Raw genomic sequence first — 13,214 nt, 5'->3', positions numbered from 1 at the left:
AATCTCCAATCTTTCGCATTAATAATTAATGAATGAGAAAGGGTTTACTCAGTGGGTTATGAAACGTGAAGTGATGAAAGTGGGTTTGTCGTTGGTATGTGAGGATGTCCCACAAATCACGTGAAGGGGGAAGGTCTAATTGGAACTGTTCAAGACAAAGAATGGTCATTTACAATCTCTTCTAATCTTTTCCTAGCCAGTTATAATTTATCTCTCACGTGGGATTCTTGCTCCCACCACCCCTCTCCACTTTCGTCTTCACCCCTATATCTATATCTATATCTATATATATCTATCACCCTTTTTCTTGCTAACAATTCCATGCTACTACCTATACTTCACTTTACAAGAATCATGGGAGACTCTTCCAAATCTTCTTCTTCTTCTTCTCCTGCTTCCTACATTCATATGGTATATTTCTCAGTAAAATTGTTTCTTAGATTGTTGATGGGGTTGATGACAGGTTTTGTATATAGGTGCAGCATCTGATCGAGAAGTGTTTGATATTTCACATGACCAAGGAAGAATGCATGGAAGCTCTCTCTAAGCATGCAAATATCAACCCTGTTATAACATCCACTGGTATGATCTTTTCTCTCACCACACACCTTCTTAAACCAAACACCATGCACACATGCAACATCCCTGCGTGCCAAAATCCTCAGATTTTCTATATCTTCATGATAAATACTATATCTATATCTACATATGAACTTGATCAGTTGGAATTATATTCAGAATTTAACAGACAGACCAATATTTGGAAGATTATATCACTAACTTGTTCAGTTTTTTTTCTGCACTTTCGTGTTAGTAAAGTTGATTTTTCTTTATATGTTGATGTTGGAGATCACATCAAGATTTTAATAGTATATAAGTGATTACAAACGTTACTTCTTAATAATTATGTGTAGTTTGCAAGGTTTTGTTTTGAAAATAATCTTTGTTGAGTTGTAGTTTGTTTTAGAGAATTTATAAAATTTTCAATTCCTTCATTCAAAAAGGAATTTTACTTGAAAACATGTTAAAACACAGTTAAGATTCTAAAAGAATTATTAGTTTATAAACACAGTTTGTACAAATGAAATCCTAAAGGAAAGTGACTTGCATGCTATATTAAAACAAATTCAAACTCCTTAATTATATAGCTTTGAACAAACAAAGAAGAACAATATTGATCACATTGTCAAATATCATACAGAAACCATACATGTAAGCCAAGGATTCAGACAGAGAAACCATCCATATTATCGAGTAAACAACCTTTCTAGTAATGATTATGTATTGAATAGTATATTTCTTGTATTGGTTTTGTTTATTGTTAAACTATTCACGAAGGTTATTAAGTAGCCATGTTTTTGTATGTTTCAGAGTAGGAAGATACGTTCAGAATTCAACACTTGCTACAACTATTAAAAGTAGAAGAAGATATAATCTTTTTACTGAAATATAACACATGTAAGAAAGTAGAAGAAGATATAATCTTTTTACTGATATATAACACATGTAAGAAGTTCGAGAAAGAAAAGTTATAAACTGATAATTTTTGCAGTTGTAAAAAGTAACAATTTTCATAATCTTATATACCCTACAAACATGTTTTGCTCAAACATTTTTTCTCATGGAACCATGTTTTAAGCTGTCATCTGTCAATAAAAACTTTCAAAACCTCATAAAAGATATGTGGGAAATTCAATGTTGAGATGCTACCCTATTGGCTTAGATCACAGATTATATTTTGTTTGTGTGAGAGTAAATAAAAGAGACAAGGCAGAGAAGATATTGTATTTTGCAACTAAGAATTTATGGTCCCCAATGAAGATGCAGATGATGATTGTATATTATATTTGATATGAGATATATGTAAAGAGAGAGAGCTTCCACTAGCAACCAACAAGAACACACAAGCATGCACGTGAAGATGTTAAAATCATATGATAATTTAAGAAAGAAGAATGTTACTTTCACAAATTACAAATTGAAAGACTAATTTACAAATTGTTCATCTTTTTCTTTATAATCTGATGTATGGTTGTTAATATATAACACTCTTTAAGAAAAGATGAATGTAATGTGCATCAGTGTGGAATGAGCTAGAGAAGGAAAACAAGGAATTCTTTGAACCATATCACATGAAGTGGAAGGGTAAGAAGGAGAGAGTCTCTGAGGAAGAGACAACACAGATAATAGAGAAGATGATCTCAGAGTCAGATTCCTCTAAAGATGCAGAAGAAGACTAAATAATTGAAAAGGATGTGACATTTGTGTTTTCTTCAGTCCTTCAAAATCCCTTCCAACCCCAACAACACACTCACTTTACATGGATGGATATATGTATTATTATTATTAGCTATGATCATCATCATCCACCACTTGGCAAATAACAAAATGCCATGTCACCATGTAATTTTATCTCAGATAAGTATGCATGTATATGTATGTTATATCTCATATATATGTATGTGTATATCAAGTATGGGATTAAAACCACATGCCACATTGTGTACATGCATGGTATGTTATGTGAAAAGAGATGTGGATACAAAAACTGTAACTGTGTTTCTTAAATAGTATTGGAGTATCCACTGATAAGTTTCAGTTCATGTTTTATGTTTTGTTTTACTATTTTGTTCACAACCATTGTGAGAAAGTAAAAAGGAAAATATGCAGTTAAAAAGGAAAATCATATTTTAACATTTTCCTTATTTTTCTTTAACAATTACTTTGACAAGTCTTTTAATAATAAAATATTATATTTTAAATGATAAAAATGAATATAAATAATATATATATATATATAATGGTGGTATAAAATACAGAATTGTTAGCTGAAAGGAAACATTATGGCAAAATTATGTTAAAATAATTCAATTTAGTTGAAAAAATACATTCAGTGTAAATATATTTGTTTTACCGTCATCGAATAATTAATTTTTGTGTATGATAAAGTTATAAGAATTATTTTAAAATTATATGTAAAATATTATATTAGAAGTGTGTATTAAAGTTAAGCTTCCACCAAATATGTTATTATTTTTATAATTTTAAAAAATTAATTCATTTTAAGAGAATCCACTATAAATTATTGAAAATACAATAGTTTATCGATTTGATTTTTAGTGTGGTTACCTAATCAAATTAATCTATTTTAAAAACTTTTAAAAAATATAGATAACAAATTAACATAAAACTATAAGATTTTGAGTTACGTAAATTTTAAACTATTAAAAAGTGTGTCTGTATATATAGAGAGGTTGCAAAATAAAATGTTAAATAATATTTACAATGTTAAAGTATCTGTTGATTAAATTATTACTGAATTCTGAACAACTTGTACACAGTTCACTGATTGAACTTGGATCTTCAAATTCTCATGCTTTTTTTTTACCTCTCCTCTCAAATCCTTTTCTCTCATTTGTTTATTTTTTCAATGTCTTCTTTTCTCTTCACTTTCTCTTCACTTGTATACTTACTCATTTTCTTACAAAACAGCCCATGATACATCAAAGATGGAAGGTGAATAATTGGTTTCAAAGATACTATTGCTTCAAATTTCAAAATCTTCATTGTATTGTAAAAAGTGTATATGATTTCTAATACATGTAGTATGTTTGAACCATCAGATACTTTCCCTTATATAATATTGTGATTTAAGAAGCGAAAACAACAGTATGAAAACTGACCCTTTTCATTAGATAATGCCCTGGTGGGAAGATTGGTGATTTTATGGCTAAAGAAAAAGTTTTCTTAGTTTGTTGTCAATTGTTATTTTCTTTCTTCGCCTTTTTTTTAATTTTACTATGGAGGGCTCAAGAAGAATAGCAACAAGGGCACCAACCAAGAAGGCAAACATGCTATTGTTCTGTATAGACCTTTTATATTTCTGTATAGATAGTGATAAATTTGAATGAAAATATTCTGCTTCTAACAGAAATTGATTGGGAATGGAAGGCAAACATGCTATTGTTCCTTCCATGAGCTGGGAAAGTATTAAAATGAAAATTTATTCAAAATGTTTGAATAAGTTTCTCCATAAATATATTTAGAAAAATAAAATAAAAAATTTATATCAAGAAAACTGTCAAAGCTCCTACTGTTTTCTTATTCCTGCTACACAAAAAGTCTGGATATGTACTAAAGATTCAAGATGAGGTATATTTCTGTCAATCACCAAAATCCTCAACTTTTCAGGTTTGCAAAGACTTGAGGTTTCCTGTCTCAGGTGGTAAGACTGGTTCAAAGTTTTTTGAAGCTGGCTTCAATGAGCTCCCCGGGTAATAGAACTTACCCTTAATAGTCGACTTAAATGAGAACACTTGGATTAATGATATTGTCTTAAGACTCAATTGTCTTAGTTGATGCCACGGGCGTTAGTTATATTAATGATATTGGGATCAAACTGATTTGACAAACAGTAACAAATACACTCAAAACCTAGAGATGCATATAAACAAGTCGAAACAGAAATTATATTAAACTAAACCACAAGTAGCAAAGATCAACATCAAACAGTTGTGGAAGTATAGTTCCTGTGAACCTCAAACAATTTATCATAGCTATGAGCCAAGTTTGAGGTGGGATCATATATCAACCTCACAAATCAAAGAAGAAAGTTATGAGGAGATAAAAATCTTAGTGCCTGTGACTTCTGCCCCCACCTGTAAGTTCAATCATCAATCATACACCCACTTGCCTCTTCCAGGAGTCTTCCACAATTAGTTCATCAACTCCCCAATCTTCATAGCTGGATAGTGTCACAAAAGATTCATGTCAGAGTGGCACAAAAGATGCAATCAACCTTAACCTCCCCCGCCCCTAAAAGGAATAACGTAAGTGGCTGGCTAACTTAAGTAAAGGGCAGTATTTACCTTCCATCAGGCAAGTAGCGCCGGATTGTAAAGGGTATTTTCCGCTCACGAAGCTCCTTCATGGCAATCTGATATGCAAGAAAACAAGATATCAGAGGATTATACAACAGAGGTAACAAACAAAATTTTATACCCAAATACAAAATTGTCTCCAACAAATAAACAAAAATAGAGATGAGATAGGAAATAAAACAATTAAGATAATTGGCATTAAAAAAAGTTCAACATGTCATAATGAATGAAAGTGAACAAGCTCAAGTGACAAGCCATAACATAACAGGTAATACTGGATTTGGTTCTTGTCAGCATACAAAAATCATAAACTATATAACCAACTTATTCCGAGAATGGTGTGCACAGTGCATTCTTCAGGAAACCAAAGAACTTGAGAATCAAATAACATAAAACAACAACAATCACCACTTTGATAATACAAGTTACAGTATTCATCTAAGGAGATTATTTAAATCCTAAATAAACATTTAACCATATTCAATATAGGAAGACAGAAGCAGTTCATAGTTTATAGAATTTATCAATTGAGCTCATAATAATGACAATCTTACAAAAAGATGTTCATATGACATTGTTGGAATATTAATGGATTTAGATGCAATTTGTACAATTGCAGATTTATAAACCTAAGTTCAAACATATTTAAGAGATTGGGAACTAAAATATTTAATGTGTTCAAATGCAATAAGGTAAAGCTTATGACCTCAAGCGGATCAGTCTCCCCCTCCAACTCGACCATGACAGGTGCATTCATACTGCTCAACAAGAAAGACAAAAAATTACAAAGAATAAAAAAAACAGAATCATTTAATCCACACAATAAAGTTCCAAAGAAAACCTGATCTGAACTGCACGAGTACCCAAAATCCTTGCACGCTCATACTTGGTCATATATTTAGATGTCTTACGTGGTCGCTCCACTGGTTGTTCCTCTTCCTTGTCCTCAGTATCAATAGCATCTCCAACCATTTCATCATTTTTGTTTTCAACATCCTCCTCTGCACCTTCCTGCTTGCCAATCAATCAAACAAACACTTAATGTATTTGTGCAAACAAAAAGAAACACCAAGAAAACCCACAGATTATGTATTATGTACCTCAATCTCAGGCTCTATAGGCTCATCCTCGTACCTACATCACCATTCTTTATTTCATGAGAAATCCTTCAGTGTAGAAAGAAAAATAACAACAGCCATGACTCTCTAATCCTAACAGCTAAAGCATAAAGTATGAAATCCTTTCTATTTTAGTTAAACATTCACATGCAGAAACATAAAACAACCAATTAGAAGACTCTCAACTGGGTTTTCAATAAGGATTTTCAATAGACAAACTGAATTAGAGAAAAGCCTAAATAAATCATGTGTCAGTGTAGGGAGAGCAAAATAACCCCATGTCCATGTCATCATAATCTTCATCAGCCATTGCAAACCGCAGAAAGTGGAAGATACTCTGCCTTTGATATCAAGCCTCAGCTTGCGCCCTAAACCCTAACAGAAAGATAATGATGGATGAGATACTTTGATCATATAGAGTTGCAAAAGGCCTTATCGATGAAAAGTATATACAGAACCAGAAGAAGAAATTCATATCCCAAATTATATGAACAATCAAAGTTATAAATTGACTTACTTAACCTAATCCTCTTCTAATCAACATGCTTACTAACAAAATAATCTTTTAAGCAGTGACGATTAGAGAGTTTAATTAACTATTAGAATGTCAAATAGATGAAAAAAGAACACTCACTGGAAGTTAAGAAATCAAATTGATGATAGAGAGAAGAGAATTGAAGCCTCACTCTGAAAAAGTCTGAATGAATCAAAAGACAAATGACCCGAATGCTAATCTATTTATTTGCTTTGTTTCGGGTCGGGTCGGGTAGGTTGATATATAATACTTTATTCGAATAGTGTTTTTTTTTTATTATTTAAAAATCGATAGAATCTTTGGTTAAAGATTTTTAATTTAACATCGTATACTGTGGTGTGGTTATGCTATTAAAAATTAAAATCGAATAAAATAAAATAAATATCAGAATAAAATATTTAAGTTACAGTGAAATTATAAAATTTAAAACATGAACCATATAATATAATATTGTGGCTGTTATTTAATAATATCTCTTTATTTTTTCATTATATCAATAAAATATTTTAATTTATTTCAGTTATTATATACTTTTATCGTATAGTAGAATTATTATACAGTGGAGTTTTATATTGGTTATGTATTGTATAAATATTCAAATAATTTTAAATTACTTTATTATTTTTAAATTTGTACAAATATGAAAAACTATACAGTGTATGAGTTTGTGGAATTTATAAAATAAACATGTAATTTACCTTCAGTTGATAGCTTTTATAAAAATTAATACTTTTATAATTTTTATTTCATATCAATTTCTCATAACTTAATTTTTTTTATCTGATTATTAGTATATTGTATCTATTATTAAAACTATGACTTATATATTATCCAATATTTCATTTTAATATCATATCAGACTTCAAAGGAAGTTTTTTTTTTAGATATTTATTAATTTAAATTTTTTGTTAAGATTTCTTATTTGTCCTCACTTATTAGAATTAGTTTTATTTAAAAGACGTTTCAATTTCTTATTACTAAGTTTTTCAACTCCAGATGAGTAATTTAATCTTCTCAAAAATATTCACTGAAATTATTTTAAAAAGTTTAAACTTTATTAAAAAAATTAAGTATAAATTTAGTTGCAAACTTGTTTATGATCAATAACATAAATTCAAATAAAAAATAATTTTTAAATCATAATTAAAAAATAAACTACGGTTAAGTAAAATAAAATTTTAAATATTCTAATTAGTATTTTTCTCTACAACAATATCACATTGGGTTATCTTTAATTTGAAAGATCTTAAAAGAGAAAAAAAATTGCTCAAAAATATTTTAATTATATGATTTTCTCATTAAAAAGATTGATTTAATGACTGTAATATAAGAGTATTTATGTAATTTTATGAGCAGTTGGTAAGGTATAAAGGAATTAGTTAAAAAAAGTATAAGTAATTTAAATGGGATGAAATCTTATTATTTGATTAATTAAGTTAAAGACTTATAAATATAATTTTTTAACATTTAAACTTAACTTTATAAAAATTATCATCTCTTTAAAATTTCATTTACCTTCTACTTGAGTTTATGAGTGATTTGTTAAATTTTTTGTGTGATATAAGTTTGTCATAGTCACACTAATAGAAAGGATAAATAAATTTATTTGTTTGTATGTAACTTGACTTCTATGTGTGTTTTGATGGATAAATAAAAATTGGAAACTAAGCCATGTTGTGGCATCACCAATAAACACACCATCAAACTACATGTTTATTATTATTGTTTAATAGGTGAACAACACAGTCTTAAACATTCTTAACAAGTTTCAGTCACAGTACATAAGTGATGTTCAGATAACTCATAATTTAGAACTGCTTCAACCATTCACTTTTGGTGCCCATCCAGCAATAACATACTCTTCCTTTGGAGGCTTGGTTTTCTCAAATGACTCACGGGAGAAGAGCAGCTGCAACAAAAAATAATTCTCCATTAATACATATTTTTCTGGTTCTATTGGACATCAACTAAAAATTAGGATATTTAGTAGTATATATGTAAGTCCAAACCTCACCTTATAAGTCAGTTTTATGAAATTGTTTTAAGTTTAAAGTTCACTTCTTAATAGGTTCATTCAACCAGAAATACACTAGTGGAACACTGAACCAGCTAATGGCTGGAAAATTGGTCCAAAGGCAGTTAAAACTACAACTTAACATCATTTTACATTGATCTGATTTCTCAAGGTTTTATATTGGTTTCTATCATATTTATCTATCACTGTTTTGACCATGGTTGGACTAGTGAATCCTGAGTTAATGCCTTTACTTGATCAATAATCAATATAATTTACTGTTTAACACATTGCCAACATCAAACTAGTAACTTATCACTGTGACATTCGAGCTTCATGAACAATTGCACCTAAAGTAATAGCAACAGAGATAATAATGTGATGACTGTTATGCAAATCATCATTTATGAACAACTGATATATTACAAGGCAAATAATGAGAGAACATGCCTGAACACTAAAACAGTACTCTAATAGTCAACAACCAATACTAAAAGCAAGGTTAGAAAAAGTTCCATGGGAGATGATATTTCCATTTACATGGTGGTTAAAGGGCAATTAAAAGAAGAACTAAGTATACAGTAAAAGCATTTTTCTTTGTTTACAAGAGAAGGGAAGACAACATAATTCTCAAAAATTAGTCAGACCACATTCAAATCATAAAATTCAGAAAGTAATTGATTCAGGTTAATCACAAGTTAACAACATTTTATCATGTAAGAAAGGCTTTTAACTCGCTGACTGACCAAGAAAATCAGGTGAATTCCATAACTTTATGGGTTAAGCATTTCAAACTCAGCATATAACATTTACTTTCACTTTATAGCATGTTTCATATTGAGGCACATTTAAAGGAGAAGGGGGCAGTGTAGCAGTATATGAATTAGGAAAATACGCGATTCAAATTTTAGATACAGATGAAAATATCAAGAGGCATTTGAATTAATCATTGGACACCAAATCTTTCATGACAGTTCTCAAGCAGACCCTCAATTTGATTTTTTGGTACTTTTTGCATATGAATTTTGTTTCTTGAAAGATTGGTGACATCAAATTGATCCTATAAATTTTTATTGAATGTCATCAATTTGGTTTCAAGTAACTTTTGTACTGTTTTCACCTAAAATTAATCATTCAACTAAGTTGATGTACTAATCTTTTAAGTATCAAATTGATGTTCCAAAAATCTTTTAAGTAGCACAGTACTTATGTCCATGAAAAGACTTTCTGCCTAAAGTTACTATGAACAATCACGATTAGTCATGTCAATAAACATACAAGTGAATTTTTTTTCTTAAACAGAAGACTAGTCTTTTCCAATTGTGTTTACTTCTTTGCTTTAGTCTTTTTCTTTTCAGACACTTTAGTGAGACTAAAAGTCATATAAAGTACTGTAAATGAAACAATTGATACTTCAGTCATTTTGAAGACAATTTAAGCATATTGGCATGATAAGTTTGACCACATAAAATTCTCATCACCAAATACCGATCAGTCACTGTTCAATATGTATATAAAAGACACAGCTAAATTAATAGTTCCACAAGAGTAAACGCATTGCAGAAAACTACTCCAAACCTTGGTGTAGTTGTGGACATGTGCCAAACTTTCTGGAACACTCCATTTCTTGAAGTGGCCAAGTACTACCACTAGATGGTACAGTTTTGGTGCCAAACTCAGGTCAACAGCAGTGACTTTCTCCCCAGCAACATATGGACCCTGATCATGCCTCTACCATGTTAGCATTGACAATGTAACCACTACAAAAAGATAACAAATAAACAAAACAAAAAAGAGTGGCCATATATATCTACATTAGCCTTAAGATGCTCATCCAAAGCACTCAATTCAGCCAGCAACGCTTGCTCTGTTCCATCATTTGGATCCTTGCTCTTAAGAAAAGTCACAAAAGACCCAAATATCTTTGATCCCCTACAAGAACAAACATATTGTGCACACTCAAATTCAGTACTCAAGAACAGCTCTAAATTAAAAAAAAAAAAACTACAAAAATTAAAACAGTTCATAGTTCCCTCACTCATCACCAAAAAAAATTCTAAAAGGATTTGGCTAACCATTACTCTTAAAAACCCTTTTCCAAAGTGAACCCAACTACAGTGAGAACATTTTCACAGTAGAAATATCAAAATCACACACTAAAGTCAACACAAAAAGACACGATGAAAATATTCCCAGACAAAAACAAAGAGTAAAGTTTGAAAAAAAGAAAAGGAAAGGGTGAGGGAGCAGTCATACACGGTGGCAAATTCAGGAGGAGTGATGAGAGAGATTTCTGGGTACTTTTCTTCGAGTATCCCCACAATTACATCAGAATCAGACACCCATTTTCCATCAAAAAGAGCCACGGGCACCTTTCCTTCAGGGTTCACACCCAAAAACCTACCAATAACAAAAACCAAAATTTACATTGTACTGAGAAAAAAGAGACACAATGGCACATTAAAGTTCAACAACATACCATTCGGGTTTGTTGCTGAGATCGATCAGGTGAAGCTTGTAGGGAATCTTCTTCTCCTCTAAAGTTAAGAGGACCCTTTGGGAAAATGGACCTAAAATCAAAATCAAACCCGAAAAATAACAACAATAAACAAAGTGATCAAAACTCAGACACATGAGAAGAAGAGAGAGAGGAAGAAATATACAGTCTCCAAGAACAGTTGGAGCACCAACAGCAGCCTTAACAGCAACCTCAACAGCCATTTCAGATGAAACGATGAAATGTGAGAGAGACAGAGAAGAGAGAAGAAAGAACCAGAAACCAGGTGAAACCAACACTGTGGTCACCACCTGCTCCACTTTGTGCCTTTATTATACAGATCTGCAACTTTCATGTTTTTTAAATATTGAATAATTCAATTTAATACCGTTTCTAATTCAAAAACTAGTTAGGATCTAAAATTTAAAATATAATATAAAATATTTTGGTCTTGAAATAAAAAAATTAAATATGTTAAATTGAGCTAATTTTTTTAAGTTAAAATTATTGAAATTTAAATAAAAATTGTAAATGTGTGAGTTTTTATGAAACATCAAACATTAAAACAAACTTTGCAAAAGTATTTTATAGTAGGCGTGGCACAATAAGGTCTTCTTATCTTATGTACTCTCTCTTTTTTGGGTGAAGATTTTGACATTGTAATTTTACTTTTTTTTACAATCTATAACTCTATAATTTATTATTTTATTTATATTTATTATTTTTTAAATATAATATTTTATTGTAACGAGTAGTTGCTAAGTAAATATAATAGTTTTTTTTATGTTAAAATACTCTTAGTGGAAGGGTTAATCCATATATTTTATTGAGTCTTGAATGATACAAAAGATAAAGGACTCTTTATATTTCAAAATTTAAAAATATACTGAAAAAAAGAAAATGAACACGTGATTCAAACAAAAATAATGTATCTTTTTACATTAACACGTTTTTTAAAACAAAGTAAAGATGCTATCATTTATTTTGATTAAAAGAGTGAGAGTGAGAGTGAGAATCCATTCCCAACCAAAAAAATATGAATATGGTCGTAACTTTTGGTTACATTCGTTTCATTAGTCACATCTGCATTAAGATTTTATTATTAAAATAATTTCATTTCACTTTATGGAAAGTAATCTCATGTTTAATGAAATGTTTAGCGTGAACAATGTGATAATCCCATCACGAAAATAGTTTGTAAAATCTATATAAAATATTAGTTCTTCAAAACGAGGCACACCAAAATATCACTTCTTTTAGTGACCTTCTTTTATAATTTTTTATATAATATAACCAAGGCAAATCATTAATTATGAGCATTTGTTCAAATAATAGGAGTAACGAAATATAGTGGGAAATATACTGATCATGGATCAGCATTCGGAGATCGGACATTGACGTATGTGTTAAATAGGTTAGTTTGGTCGTCAGGTTGAGTTGATGGGTTACATGAGTGGTTTCTAAGTATGTGTGCATTGACTTTCATTCATATACTTAACATAATTCTTCGCGTATAAGGTCTGGTCAGATTAGCGAAGAGTGTTAATGGGCCTAAGGATGTGTTCAGTACATTCGGGTCTAGTACAAGTAAAACATTCTATGTAAAGCCTAAGCCCAAGAGTGCTAAGGTTTTGGGGAATAAGTTACGTAGAGGCTTGTACGCCTACAATGGACAAATTGGACCCCTAATGTTGATACATGAATTGGTACCCTGATGACCATTTTGTTAAAATATATGCACTCTAAGGAAATAAGATTATGTGCAGTTGGCGCACTAAGATTGTGCGCATTGTAATAGTCTCTCCTCCCATTAAACATAATGCTTTCATTCGGGATAAGGTTCTCGTGAGAGAAGTTTGTTACAAGAGGTAACCTAAAAATAGTTTATAAAATAAACTTGAGATCTCAAGTGAACGTACACTGTTTCTAAGATTGAAATTACTTACTTACTTATTGTTTCTATAAGCTCTATAATAACTTGATCGTCAGAGTGCAATCAAAAGTTAGGGTCCCTCTGTTTCAATGGAGTCGCATATAAAAGGAAGCACAAAATCTACCGTCAAAAATAGGTGGAACCATCGCTTGTCTTTGAATTCAACCGACGATCAGGTCAACCGATAAGAACAAAAACATGAAAACAATAAATGGTTTAATTAATAAATTGGAGCCA

General features: G+C 30.5%; 3 protein-coding genes across 4 annotated transcripts; 1 reads left to right on the top strand and 2 right to left on the bottom strand.

Annotated features, from left to right (window-relative positions):
• The first annotated feature begins 271 nt into the window (after positions 1-271).
• LOC137828132 (uncharacterized) lies at positions 272-2,603 on the top strand. Its single transcript, XM_068634581.1, has 3 exons — positions 272-411; positions 477-582; positions 2,083-2,603. The coding sequence occupies exons 1-3, from the start codon at positions 322-324 to the stop codon at positions 2,238-2,240; spliced, it is 354 nt and encodes a 117-aa protein (XP_068490682.1). The 5' UTR covers positions 272-321; the 3' UTR covers positions 2,241-2,603.
• A 1,844-nt stretch (positions 2,604-4,447) lies between these two features.
• LOC137827876 (DNA-directed RNA polymerases II, IV and V subunit 6A-like) lies at positions 4,448-6,716 on the bottom strand. Of its 2 annotated transcripts, none has more exons than XM_068634234.1 (7): positions 6,633-6,716; positions 6,274-6,373; positions 5,981-6,014; positions 5,722-5,891; positions 5,587-5,638; positions 4,869-4,936; positions 4,448-4,744 (listed from the first exon to the last, which is right to left on the bottom strand). In XM_068634234.1, the coding sequence occupies exons 2-7, from the start codon at positions 6,306-6,308 to the stop codon at positions 4,678-4,680; spliced, it is 426 nt and encodes a 141-aa protein (XP_068490335.1). In that variant the 5' UTR covers positions 6,309-6,373; positions 6,633-6,716; the 3' UTR covers positions 4,448-4,677. The 2 variants fall into 2 exon arrangements, with proteins under 2 accessions (XP_068490335.1, XP_068490336.1); XM_068634235.1 differs by having other exon boundaries at positions 6,685-6,703.
• Positions 6,717-8,222: 1,506 nt separating this feature from the next.
• Positions 8,223-11,603, bottom strand: LOC137828740 (glutathione S-transferase DHAR2-like). Its single transcript, XM_068635429.1, has 6 exons — positions 11,211-11,603; positions 11,027-11,117; positions 10,804-10,947; positions 10,362-10,479; positions 10,126-10,266; positions 8,223-8,442 (listed from the first exon to the last, which is right to left on the bottom strand). Exons 1-6 carry the CDS (start codon positions 11,266-11,268, stop codon positions 8,353-8,355), a joined length of 642 nt encoding a protein of 213 aa, XP_068491530.1. The 5' UTR covers positions 11,269-11,603; the 3' UTR covers positions 8,223-8,352.
• Between the last annotated feature and the right edge of the window lie 1,611 nt (positions 11,604-13,214).

The sequence above is a fragment of the Phaseolus vulgaris genome, chromosome 7 (genome assembly GCF_000499845.2).
Source record: "Phaseolus vulgaris cultivar G19833 chromosome 7, P. vulgaris v2.0, whole genome shotgun sequence".
NCBI lineage: Eukaryota > Viridiplantae > Streptophyta > Magnoliopsida > Fabales > Fabaceae > Phaseolus > Phaseolus vulgaris.
This window is presented reverse-complemented; position numbering and strand designations above follow the sequence as displayed.

Coding starts and splice junctions, on each gene's coding strand:
- LOC137828132 (XM_068634581.1), top strand. CDS start 322: ATGCTACTACCTATACTTCACTTTACAAGAATCATGGGAGACTCTTCC. Junction 412..476: donor CTGCTTCCTACATTCATATG/GTATATTTCTCA, acceptor TTTTGTATATAG/GTGCAGCATCTGATCGAGAA. Junction 583..2,082: donor CCCTGTTATAACATCCACTG/GTATGATCTTTT, acceptor AATGTGCATCAG/TGTGGAATGAGCTAGAGAAG.
- LOC137827876 (XM_068634234.1), bottom strand. CDS start 6,308: ATGGCTGATGAAGATTATGATGACATGGACATGGG. Junction 6,015..6,273: donor TATGATGACATGGACATGGG/GTTATTTTGCTC, acceptor ATGGTGATGTAG/GTACGAGGATGAGCCTATAG. Junction 4,745..4,868: donor CGCTACTTGCCTGATGGAAG/GTAAATACTGCC, acceptor GACACTATCCAG/CTATGAAGATTGGGGAGTTG.
- LOC137828740 (XM_068635429.1), bottom strand. CDS start 11,268: ATGGCTGTTGAGGTTGCTGTTAAGGCTGCTGTTGGTGCTCCAACTGTT. Junction 10,480..10,803: donor CCTCCTGAATTTGCCACCGT/GTATGACTGCTC, acceptor TTGTTCTTGTAG/GGGATCAAAGATATTTGGGT. Junction 10,267..10,361: donor ATGAGCATCTTAAGGCTAAT/GTAGATATATAT, acceptor AGGCATGATCAG/GGTCCATATGTTGCTGGGGA.